The 13,187-nt window shown below is 46.3% G+C and overlaps 1 protein-coding gene across 22 annotated transcripts in view; it reads right to left on the reverse strand.

Annotated features, from left to right (window-relative positions):
• Positions 1-5,796: 5,796 nt before the first annotated feature.
• The window catches only part of ACTN1 (actinin alpha 1), a 101,912-nt gene continuing 94,521 nt past the window's right edge, over positions 5,797-13,187 (reverse strand). For 6 of the 22 annotated variants that reach the window (XR_004348274.1, XR_004348275.1, XM_032621249.1 and 3 more), the window contains one exon: positions 10,401-12,104. Coding sequence is in view for 20 of the 22 variants with exons in the window: in XM_032621249.1 (XP_032477140.1) it covers positions 11,946-12,104 (159 nt within the window). In the remaining 2 variants the exon portion in view is untranslated. Of the gene's footprint in view, positions 7,378-9,554; positions 10,348-10,400; positions 12,105-12,860; positions 12,989-13,187 lie in introns of those variants that run through there. The other 16 variants (XM_032621246.1, XM_032621254.1, XM_032621259.1 and 13 more) reach the window with 11 other exon arrangements.

Raw genomic sequence — 13,187 nt, forward strand, 5'->3', positions numbered from 1 at the left:
TGAGTTCCAAAGAGCAGATTCAGCCGCTTACTAATTAGGGAAGTGAGGGAATGCAGAAACCAAGGAAAAGCGGGCAAGAAACAATAGTGCAGAGATAAAAGAGTCCTAGTTTCTCCTCAAGGGATGTACATAACAATCTGATATATATCTATGAGTTGTTCTGTGGGAACTAAGGCCCCTACCCATGTGGAGGATGGTAACTACATGCTGAGACCTCACCTGCAGCCCTCACCCCAAACGTCACCTTAAAAAATGCTTCCCTGAAAACCCTCAGAGAGTTTAGGGTCTTTTGAGCATAAGCTACCCATTCACCTTGCCTGGTCCTTGCGATAAACCTTTTTCTGCTCCAAACTCTGACACTTCGGTTTGTTTGGCCTCACTGTGTATCGGGCACACAAACTTGGGTTCAACAATGATGCCATCCTGTGCTTTCTCCGTGCCTCCTGCCAGACAACACAAAGGTCCCCAACAATGCCAAGGTGCTTGATTTCCATGGGGGTGCAGGGGAGGGGAAAAAATCTTTTTTTCCTCTACCCTTCTTAGGTTCATTGTACAGGGGCCCTGTATATTATACTAACAAAGGACAGATTAACAAGAGAAAAATAAACAGAAGTTTCACATGTGCACCCCACTTGCACTTGGAAGCTCTCAGAGTTGAGTAACTCAAAAGAGTGGTTAGAACTTGGGCTTGTGTAGCATCTTAACAAAAGAACAATAAATTTTTAGAGAAGTGACATGCAGCTCGATATCAGAAAAACAACGCAATCCAAAATGGACAGAAGACCTAAACAGACATTTCTCCAAAGAAGATATACAGATGGCCAAGAAACACATGGAAAGATGCTCAACATCACTAATCATTAGAGAAATGCAAATCATAACTACAATGAGGTATCACCTCACATCAGTCAGAATGGCCATCATCAAAAACTCTACGAACAATAAATGCTGGAGAGGGTGTGGAGAAAAGGGAACGCTCTTGCACTGTTGGTGGGAATGTAAATTGATACAGCCACTATGGAGAACAGTATGGAGGTTCCTTAAAAAATTAAAAATAGACCTACCATATGATCCAGCAATCCCACTACTGGGAATATACCCTGAGAAAACCATAATTCAAAAAGAGTCATGTGCCACAATGTTCATTGCAGCACTATTTACAATAGCCAGGACATGGAAGCAACCTAAGTGTCCATCGACAGATGAATGGATAAAGAAGATGTGGCACATATGTACAATGGAATATCACTCAGCCGTAAAAAGAAACAAAACTGAGTTATTTGTAGTGAGGTGGATGGACCTAGAGTCTGTCATACAGAGTGAAGTAAGTCAGAAAGAGAAAAACAAATATCATATGCTAACACATACATATGGAATCTAAAAAAAAAAAAAAGGTTCTGATGAACCTAGGGGCAGGACAGGAATAAAGATGCAGACATAGAGAATGTACTTGAGGACACGGGGAGGGGTAAGGGTAAGCTGGGACGAAGTGAGAGAGTTGCACTGACGTATATACACTACCAAATGTAAAATAGATAGCTAGTGGGAAGCAGCCACATAGCACAGCGAGATCAGTTCCATGCTTTGTGACCACCTAGAGGGGTGGGTTAGGGAGGGTGGGAGGGAGATGCAAGAGGGAGGGGATATGGGGATATATATATACATATATCTGATTCACTTTGTTATACAGCAGAAACTACACAACATTTTAAAGCAATTATACTCCAATAAAGATGTTAGGGGGGCTTCCCTGGTGGCGCAGTGGTTAAGAATCCGCCTGCCAATGCAGGGGACATGGGTTTGAGCCCTGGGCTGGGAAGATCCCTCCTGCCGCAGAGCAACTAATCCCGTGCGCCACAACTACTGAGCCTGCGCTCTAGAGCCCATGAGCCACAGCTACTGAAGCCCGCGTGCCTAGAGCCCGTGCTCCGCAACAAGAGAAGCCACCACAGAGAAGCCCACGCACCGCAACGAAGAGTAGCCCCCGCTCACCACAACTAGAGAAAGCCTGAACGCAGCAACAGAGACCCAGCGCAGCCAAAAATAAATAAATAAATAAATTTATTTTTTAAAAAAAAAGATGTTAAAAAATTTTTTTTTAGAGAAGTGATAAGACACAGGAAAAGGACTGAGTTTCTAGGGTGGAAAATTGTGGGAAGGCAAATATATGGGGAAGCCAATGGTAGCTAAGAGCTAGTTTTAGCAAGGTTTGTGTGTAGACTCCTCTGATGCTATCTCTGGGTTGCTGAGGGTCTAGGGTTGCAGCCAGTGATTAACTTCTGGACTTCCTGGTAGAGAGCAAAATTTACAAATGATACATACATTTACAAATTTATGTCCTGCTTTTAGGCACATAGGAGAAGAGAAGAGAGCTTTTCTTGTATCTTCTTCTCAATTGCCTTCAGTTCAAAATAATCCTTATGTCGAAGTGGCATATTTTGGAGTGGCATCAGGGACTACCCACCATGATGAGTGCCAATGAAAGGAGCCTCAAAATAGAAGAAAGGAGAGGAGGGATTTCTTCTCTCTTGGAGGTTCACACCTTGGCACCCTCATGTGCAAATTGGGGCCATCAACCTCCAAGAGTCACCAAGGACGGGAAAGGAGATTGCATCTGTGAGCACCTACCAAAATGCTTGGCATGTAGACATTAGTTTGAATCAGAATATATGACTATTATAAAGTTTTTTCTTATGTCCTGACAAATTATCCCTCCTATTAATGATGAGATCTTAATCTAATGCTTCCCAAAGTGTGGTCCGTGACCCTGCTCGGACTACTTACTAGATTCTACCCATAATGTCCCGGGGACAGATTCCCAGTTGTCTTTGCTCCTCTTAGACCCACTCAATCACAATCTTAGGGGACAGAGCCCTGGATTCTGCATCTTTGACAAACTCCCTAAACAATTCTTGGGCATAGCAAAGTTTGAGTACCACTGGTAAAGTGAATGAAACATTGCTTCTGGAGACTAGAGAGACCTGGGTTCAAATCTCAGCTTGGCCACTAACTTAAGGTTTCTATGCCTTGGTTTCCTGGTTTTTAAAATGGGATAATAATAGTATGTGTGACGATTAAATGCAGAGAAATCGCTTAAGACTTGGGCCAGCACAAAGTAAGTGTCAACAAGTGTTAGTCATTGTTTTTCTCCTGCTAAATGTTGCTTCTGCTGTCCCTCTGTGGCACAGACCATGGCTCCCAACATCCCAGGAACAGCCCAGCTGGGACCCGCTGGGAGCAGTGCAAAAGAAAGCAAGGAGGATGTGAGGGCGCCTGCTCGGGTCTTGCTCCCTGCTCCTCTCAAACTGGGAAACGCTGTAAGGACACATCTGGCCACTGGAGGGCAGCATCCACCTAGCTAATTTTAAGAACAGCTTTCTCAAAAAGCAGCTTTCTGGTAGCGGTGTGGGGAAGGTGGAAGGAAGCCTTAACGGGGGCTTACTGGACACTGGATTAGTTGCTTCATTCTAGAATTTAGTTTACATCCATCCTACTCTAGGCAACCCTTAGTGAATAGATGTGTTCTAAAATACAACCTATAAAGAGAAGTTTTACGTAAAGAACCCTATTTTCCCATTGCCTTGAACTATAAAATGAGAATTTTGATCCTAACTCTGGGCTCTCCCACAGGTGCCCAGTGACAGTTTTCTGAGTGCCCACATGCCTGACCACCAGGACTCCCCACACCTCCCCAAGGCATGCAGGAATCTCCCTATTTTCCAATCCTGCCAGCTGCTGGCTGCACACGAAGAAACACGTAGGCAGCCCAGAGAGAGGCAGCAGCCCCCTTCCCACACCCTTGGTGTTCCCTTCTCAACGCGGCAGCAAGGACAGTTTCTGCAGCCGGCAGGTCCAAGTGTTCTAGTACTGTGTGAGCACAAGGCATGGGGCCCCTGGGCCCCCATCTCAAGAGTCTCAGGTGAAGTCACTCTCCCAAGCAGTTCCCCAAGAATGGTCTGTGTCTTAGTTTGGGTTACTTACTCCCAAGGAAAGCTCTAGACAATGGTGTGCTGTGAACTCACTGGACTGAAGCAGGACAGCATGTTTGAGAATGAAGTCCATCCAGAGAAACTAGGTCCTGCTGGCAGCATGTAAGCCCCTGCCTCAGGCATTACCTCCGGACACTTCAGTTATCCAGGCCAGTAAATCACCCTCTGGCCTTACCAGCCTGGGTTGGTTTTTGTGGCTCTTGGTCTAGAAGGGTCCTAACCAAATACACAACCTAATATCCTCCTCAAATGACGCTGGGTTGAGTACACGCATGAGATATTACAGCTAATCATCTCAGGCTGATTGTGTATGAGACCAAAATATCTTTTTCTCTCTCTCCATCCCCCCTTTCTCCTCCCACCCACCTTGGCTCCAAGCTTGGCTGTTCTGGACAGAGCAGGAAAAGGAAAATGTGTCACGAGTGCCAGGATCCAGTTCATCTCACTCACAGGCTTGAGCTGACATGGGGCTAGGTCTCTCCCCTACTGCAGCATTGCTTCATTTTGTCTGTTAAAGACCAGCTTTCCATGCTTCTCCTGCAACTGGCAGATAATGTGGGCACAAGCACCTTCTATGTTTCCAAGCTATTGGTCCAGCCCAAGATCAAATTAGCTCTTTGGAGCTGCTTCTCCACACTGTTCACTCGTATTAAGTTTGGGGATATTCTTGGTCTCCTTTCCAGGATATCTCCCACATCCTGTTTATTTTTAGACCCACTTCCAGGGTTTTACATGCATTCCCATGAAATGTAACCTTATAAGATTACTCTCATCATTACTGCCTGTTGAGATCTTTTGAGATCCTAATTCTCTCATTTACCTTATAGGCTTCATAGCACCTGTGGGGTTGATGAGTCCAAGTCAGTAGGACTTAAAACAGAACCAACAATCGGTCCTTACAGCCTATAGCAACTTCCCAGAGGTCATCAGATTCATAAGGCAGCACACTCTGGGCACGCTTTTTGTTTACACAGCCACTTAGCACTGCAGTGGGACTCTCTATCGTCCCCACCAGGAATAGAGGAGACGCTGCTTTTCTGAATTTCAGCAAAGACTGAGACATCTTTTTTTTTTTGCAGTACGCGGGCCTCTCACTGCTGTGGCCTCTCCCGTTGCGGAGCACAGGCTCTGGACGCGCAGGCTCCGCGTCATGTGGGATCTTCCCGGACCGGGGCACGAACCCGTGTCCCCTGCATCGGCAGGCGGACTCTCAACCACTGTGCCACCAGGGAAGCCCAGGACTGAGACATCTTTATATTGCTCTTTCTGAAGAGCCCAGTACCAACCCCAAAAGAAGACAATGTTAGTCAAGAAGCGCCTGCTCTTCACAGAGCCGGGCTGCACGCAGGGATGACTGCATCCTTTTACAAGTGTTCACAAACCCTCTTTCAAATAGCTTGCTTTCAGAAGCCATCTTCCCAGGTATTAAGAGTTTGCAAAATCTCTCTTGCACTTTCCGTTGGAAAAGTAGGATTCAAGGAGATGTCTAAGAAAAAAAGGATAATTAGAAATGAAAGATGCTAGAGAGGGGCGATTAGAGACCATATGTTAAAGTAATCTGTGATAAGAATGGAGGTTTTACGTTGGCTGAGGATCTCTTAGCTTGCCAAATTACATAGAGTAGGTTTAGGATGAATCTTTCTTTTGTTCTCTCATCAAAAATAGAACCCAGAAGGTTGGGGAGTTGACAGGTAATCTGTTCCGTGGGCCATATTTCATTGAATCTAAAATACGGTCAGATTTAGAAGACGCTCCATTATTTTATAAACCATCAAGAAAGAAAACGTGTAACCAACTAAACTGTAATACAATGCTTTCTTATCATTCTTTTATTTTGTACTTATGTGCATTGTGTACTTATTGAAAGAGCTCTTTTAGACTTTAAACGTTTTTATCATCTGTCACTCTTGTGCAGAGATAAAAAAGAAAGTATGAGCAAAACAGAGTCCAACTCTTCTGAATCCCTTGTCACAGTCTTTAAGTGCATTTTCCACATGTCATTTCGATCCATAGCATTAATAATGCAGCTTTTCATAAGAGTGAGCTCCACTATGACCTCCAGATTGTCTTTCTGTATACCCATTCTGCAGGCTTTGATCCTGGTGCCTGATCTTACTAGAAGGTGTTAATGGAAGTTTGAGACAAAAGCAGGACTCACTTTCCTACTTCAAAAGGGCAGGCAGTGACTCTAGGTCATGACTGCCACCTTGCCAACAGCAATGGTAGGATACCATTAATTCTAACGTGAGATTGGTCATAAGCTACATCCCAATCTCAGGGATGTGAAAATTGATAATGAACTGAGGTAGCTCTTATAAGGCCGCCTTTTGAGTTATCTGTCCCACCCAGCTCCTGACTGATGGCCTCAGCCTCATCCACTGGTAGGCATCACTGTGTCAGACCAGGCCAGGCTGGGCCAAGTGGGTCCTGCAATCTTGGATTTGGGACTAGCTTCTTGTGTAGAGGAAAACACTGGGGTACGTGGGTCAGCCTCTCCCACCACAGGGGTCACGACCAGAGAGAGCTGGGCCCGAGAGAGGAGCGAAGCTCCCACACAGAGAGGGGCCGAGATGAGACGGAGAAATGGCAGGCTCTTGGCTTCCCGAGGGCTTTCTGGGGGCTGCGGCCAGTCCCTACCTGAAGCTGGGCTGCCGCCTAGGCCCTGGAGCACCTTAGCTGTGCCTGCTCAGACAGGGGCTGCCCCACCACTCTTGGGGCTCTGAAAGCCTCCACGGTCACAGAGTGGCTTCTAGAACTGTAGTTTAGCTGAAGGACCCTATTCCACCATGTCTGGGTGTCCTGTTATCTCTGGGCCCTCTCTGCCTCGACGTAGGCTTCCAGCTCTGAGGTCCAGGTTTGCCCGGTGCTGGGTGAGAGGGGTGTCTGTCCAGTGCCATCCTCCAGGACACTGCATGTAGACAAGGTTCTTCAATGGTTTTAGTGGCAGTGCTGGTGCTTAGTTACCTCTCTTCTGTCCCCCTAGGTCTGGCCTGGTCTGGGGGTGAAGGAGCAGCCTATGACCTCGGGGCAGACTTGTCCGTGTGAGGTCATCTACCCCATCAGGGGTTAAGCTCACAGCCTTCAGCCCCTCAGCCAGTGCCACTAACCAGGTGAACCATCAGCCTACCCACCTCCTGCTGGGCCTAATCGTTCTGGCCCTTTTGGCATTTCAGAGCTTTGAAGCTTCCATCTCCCTCCTCTGCAGACTGGCGATGTTAGGGTTAGGAGTTCTGGTCCAGTAGCTGCGACAGCTTCCCAGGGATGACGTTGCAAGTTCAGGCCTCTGAAGCCGGGGTGGTTTCTCCAAAGCCTCAAGCCTGTAACGTGGGTCACTGGCGTCAGGGAGGCAGCCAGGCTTCCCAGAGCAAGTATTAGTGTCGTATTGTTGCTGTAACAAATTACCAAAAATGCAGTGGCTGAAAATATGAATTTGTTATCTTACAGTTCAGAAACCCAAAATGGGTCAGCAGGGTTACATCCCCTCTGGAGGCTCTAGGGGAGAGTTCATCTCCTTGCCTGTTCCAGCTTCTAGAGGACAGTGCCTTCCTTAGCTTGTGGCCTCATGTCATTCCAACCTCCACCTCCATCATCACATCTTCTGACACTGCTGGCCTGGCTCCCTCTTAGTAAGAGCCCACCCAGATAATCCAGAATAACCTCCCCATTAAGTACCTTAACTCAATTACCCTCTGCGAAGTCCCATTTGCCATGTAAAGTAACACGGTCCCAGGTCCCAGGGATTAGGACATGGACATCTTGTGGGGACCATCATTCAGTCCACCACAGAGTTCAAAGACTAGAAGAGGACTCCTCTTTTAATTTTTTTTCCTTTTTTTTTTTTAAGAGGTTGGGGGTAGGAGTTTATTAATTATTTTTGCTGTGTTGGGTCTTCGTTTCTGTGCATGGGCTTTCTCTAGTCGTGGCAAGCGGGGGCCACTCTTCATCGCGGTGCACGGGCCTCTCTTGTGGCGGAGCACAGGCTCCAGACGCGCAGGCTCAGTAGTTGTGGCTCACGGGCCTAGTTGCTCCGCGGCATGTGGGATCCTCCCAGACCAGGGCTCGAACCCGTGTCCCCTACATTAGCAGGCAGATTCTCAACCTCTGCGCCACCAGGGAAGCCCCTAGAAGAAGACTCCTCTTAATGGTATTTTCCTAGATGTACATGATATGTTATCACCTGAACCTTTGACGCCAAAAGCCAGCAATGAGTAGTAAAGGGACTTGAAATCGCCTATTTAGAAATAAGTAAACAGATGAAGTAAATCAAACTCTTAGGACGAATACTTTGGAGGTGTTCAGCAGTTTGTAAGCATCATGGCAACCGGTGGGTTAATTTAAGGTGACTGAACACGGCAGAGAACCTGGCATATATTAGCTTTGTGGTTTTTCATCTGAAATGCATAATTGAAATGAGACGTGTGATTTTAATTCTGGAGGTGTAAGAGAATTGTTAGTAAACAGCTTTGAACTGCTCCAGAGAACGTGATTTACTACATTTATAATATTTCAATTGCTTTGTGCTGTGAAACTTTGCCGCTTGGATTTGAATCTTCCTGGGTTGGGAGTCTGATGTCCTGGAAAGAATTACTAAAACTTGTAAATACATTTAAAATATTTAAAGGAATTGAATGAAGTTTGCAAGTGGGGTTGTTTGGGGGGATTAAATCTGTTAAATGTATGAATGATTAGGACAAGAGCGCTTTTATTTTTACAGAAAAATTACATTATCAATAAAACAAGATGTCCATGATGACCTTAAAAGGTTAAGAAATCAATTTTTAAGATTTTACTTTAACAGATTGAAAATTAATTTAATTATAGTCATTTGCACACATACAAGCACCCTTGAACACTGAGAAACTCAAACTCTTGAAGGCTGTGGAATAACTCTGTAAACACACTTCATTCAAATGACTCACACATTCTTTTAAAAATGGATCGTATCTCTGGAAATTGAAGCTTTTTAAAAAAATATATATTTTGGCCACGCCACATGGCATGTGGGATTGAACCCACATCCCCTGCAGTGGGAGCATGGAGTCTTAACCAGGAAGTCCCTGGAATTGAAGCTTATTAAAGAACTTACACCCTGAGTTTAGGAAACTTTCTGACTGGAAGAGTTTCCCTCTCCTCAACTCCTATACCACCATGCCGTTGGGTAGACTTGCATGTAAATAGCTAAAACAACGTATCTTGCTTATCGGCCTCTCCAAAGACTTTGAGAGCAGGCTCTGGCCTTTTTCCACAGTTTTCCCCACAGAGCTGCAGTCAGAGCAGACCCACCTTGAGCATTTACTGGCTTACCAGCCAGTGGTAAAACCTATAGGAATGTTTACCAAAACAAAAGCCAACCACTCTCCCCAGGTCTTTTCTCCTGAGCAGCCTTGCCTCTTCTCCAGGGCAGGGGTGTTCCAGAAACTCATAGAACTAATTCCTGAACAAGAGGGCCTCACACTGAAGAACTTATCTTTGGCTCCAGTTCAGTAAGTTCTGATTTAGGCTTAGTCCTCTTATATGAGGGGACGTATCATGTTCAGGGTTCTCTTTTTTTTTTTTTTTTTTTTTGCGTTACATGGGCCTCTCACTGTTGTGGCCTCTCCCGTCGCGGAGCACAGGCTCCAGACGCACAGGCTCAGCAGCCATGGCTCACGGGCCCAGCCGCTCCGCGGCACGTGGGATCTTCCCAGACTGGGGCACGAACCCGTGTCCCCTGCATCGGCAGGCAGACTCTCAACCCCTGTGCCACCAGGGAAGCCCAGGGTTCTCTTTTTAAGAGATCCTTCAAGCGAATCCCTCGAAACTTAGATTGACAGCTAACATTTATAGGCCCTAATATTTTAGGAGCTCTGTGTATTACAGCATCAACTTTCCAACAGCACTATTATTCCCTGTTAACAAATAAGGGAACTGTAGTGCACAGTTAACCATTTTGTAAATGGCAGTCATGAATTGGAACACTGGCAGTCAGACTCCACAGACCCAACTCCCTGTAACCACTACACCAAACTGTTTTACTCCCAGACACAGCCAGAACTGGAACACAGACCTTTAGCTTCCATTGCTAAGTTACATTTCTGTAAATCACTGCACTGTTACTATTACTGGTAGCATTATTGGCAGTCTTCATTGCCTGATAACCTCGAGGAGGAAACACAGGTAAGGGGAAAAAACAGGAGAAGCTACAGAAGTGCACACAGATGTCTCGGGGACCTTGTAATAAGGCAGATTCTGATTCAAGAAGGTCTGGGGTGGGGCCTGAGAGCCTGCATTTCCAACAAGCTCCAGGTGATGCTGGACAGCGGCCGTCTGCGGAACAGTCTGAATAGCAAGGGACGAGATGCCTCTGAGAATGTGTCCCCTGCGGCAAAAATAAAAGGAAGGGGGGCATATAGATGTTACAGAGCTGTTTGATGCTGTGGGAAACAAATGAAGGTGGAGTCTACTTTTAACTCATGGGAGCCTCGTGAGGAAACGACCTTCTCCTTTTAAAAACGAAACTGAAGTGTAAGAAGATGGAACGCGCCAAGGTCGAGAGCATATTAGGGGTGGTCCAGGTGCCCCCACACCATCGACCCCACACACACTTCTGTAAAACAGTAAGCAAGGAGCAAGCAAAGAGCTGACATGGGAGTGTTGTTGCTTTAATAGGGTGTGTGCCAAGCAGCATCAAAGTGGGCCACGCTTGCCGATTTTCTCCTGACCGTTTTTTTTTTTTAGTGTTGCTTTTTTAAAATAATTAATTAATTAATTTTATTTTTGGCTGCGAGGGTCTTGGGTCTTCGTTGCTGCGTGCGGTCTTTCTCTAGTTGCGGCGAGCGGGGGCTACTCTTTGCTGCGGTGCGCGGGCTTCTCATTGCAGCGGCTTCTCTTATTGCGGAGCACGGGCTCTAGGCGCGCAGGCTTCAGTAGTTGTGGCTCGGGGGCTCTAGAGCGCAGGCTCAGTAGTTGTGGCGCACGGGCTTAGCTGCTCTGCTGCCTGTGGGATCTTCCCCAACCAGGGATCGAACCGTGTCCCCTGCATTGGCAGGCGGATTCTTAACCACTGCCCCATCAGGGAAGCCCCTGTCCTGACCAATTTTTTTTTTTTTTTTTTTGCGGTATGTGGGCCTCTCACTGTTGTGGCCTCTCCCGTTGCGGAGCACAGGCTCCGGACAGGCAGGCTCAGCGGCCATGGCTCACGGGCCTAGCCACGGATCCTCCCGGACCAGGGCACGAACCCGTGTCCCCTGCATCGGCAGGCGGACTCTCAACCACTGCGCCACCAGGGAAGCCCCTGACCATTTTTAATGAGCAATATTTAAAAAAAAAAAAAAAGGGTGTGCTGATAAATAGGCTAATTACACCTCTGGACTTAAAAATGAGAAGGTAAGCCACATAAATTCTCTTTCTTAAAAAAACAGCCATTTCAAAAGATTTTCTTTAATATCATAAAATATTTTCACGGACAGGTGAGCTAGCAAACACACATGCACCAATGTGCCTTTGACAAGATTATCCCCTACCCTCACCCCCCCACTCCACATCAAGGTGGACATGAGATTGGAGAAATGAATACAGCAGATGGTACAGATAGAAAAAAAAAAAAAAATCGATAAAAAGGATGGATATAACATTGTGCTTGGTTATTTTCCTATGTCACAACAAAACAAAACATTTCGGTGCAAATAGTTAATTTTTCCTCTTTTCCATTTAAGTCTGGTGGAGAAAAAAATACTTTTTCTATAATAAAATATGTGGTTTTTTACTTTTTCTAACGTAACTTTTTTTCTTTTTTGCAGAAAATAATTTTGTAAACTGTCACTTCGCGGTCTGGGAGGCTCGATGCCACTTGGGTCCAGCTCGCCCCTTTGGAGGCGGAGCGCGAACCAAACCCGGGCGGGAGAGGGGGGACAGCTGAGGCGCAGGGCTGGGCGCGCATGGCGGACGGGGGCAAGGGCGTGGGCCGGCGGGAGGGGGTTAGAGGTCACTCTCGCCGTACAGCGCCGTGGAGAAGGACATGTAGTCCAGAGCACCTGGCACGGCGTCGGGGCCGGTGTAGGGGGCCATTCGCGCGATGCAGTACTCAGCCTGGTCTGGCGGCAGCTCACGGCGCAGCTCGTCCACAGTGATGTAGTTCTGCGGAGAGAGCGCGGTCAAGACGGCGGGTCAGGGCGGCGGGTCAGGGCGGCCATAAAGCAAAGCGGCCACAAAGGCCAGAGGCCGTAAACCTCACTCATGACATTAGGTACCCTGTTCCATCCCCGTTCTGGCCCTGTCCTCATACTTCTGGATATAGATATACGTGTGTGTGTTGTGTACATACACACACGCACACGTATATTACACATTCATATGTACATATATATGTATGTGTATGTATATAAATATATACGATACATATACACAAATATAACCATATCCACGTGTATATACGATATATATGCATATACACATATACAGCCATATACATATGTGTGGATATAAATATGTACTATATGCATATACACATATATAACCATATACATGGGTGTGTATATAAATACGTATGCTATATATACATATACACATATAAACGTATACATGTGTGTATATAAATATATGACACATATACACACATATAACCATATACATGTGTGTATATACATATATAACCATATGCGTGCGTGTATAGATATGTACGACACATACGTGTAACATGTGTGCACACACATGCACATGTATATCGCACGTACATATATATGTATGCGTATGTATATAAATACATACGATATATATACATATACACATATATAATCATATACGTGTGTGTGTGTGTTTAAGTCCCCTTATAAGTTTTCCACTTCTATAACTACTTGAGGCGGTTTCCAAGCTAACTGGAAGTGCTAACTGCACCTGTAATCTTTCCACGTATCGCTCTAGCCCGCCCCGGCCACAGGCAGGATCAGCAGCACCGTATCTGGTGGGACAGAGTAGGGCCCCCCACACCCACTCAGCTGGGCTCCGAGGACATCACCCAAGTCCTGCAAATTACATGAGCATCAATCATCATCAGATAGCATCATTGCCACAGACAGCTATCTGAACCGTGTTTGCGAAATTTGGACCTTACCCCACCTGGCCTGGTTCCCAGTCTGGGTCTCTGCTTTCTCCCCGCCTTGGATTTGCCCATGAAAGTCTACTTGGAAGCTACTTCTTTTGGGAGCTTGAGGCTCCACAGGA

This window comes from Phocoena sinus, chromosome 2 (genome assembly GCF_008692025.1).
Source record: "Phocoena sinus isolate mPhoSin1 chromosome 2, mPhoSin1.pri, whole genome shotgun sequence".
NCBI lineage: Eukaryota > Metazoa > Chordata > Mammalia > Artiodactyla > Phocoenidae > Phocoena > Phocoena sinus.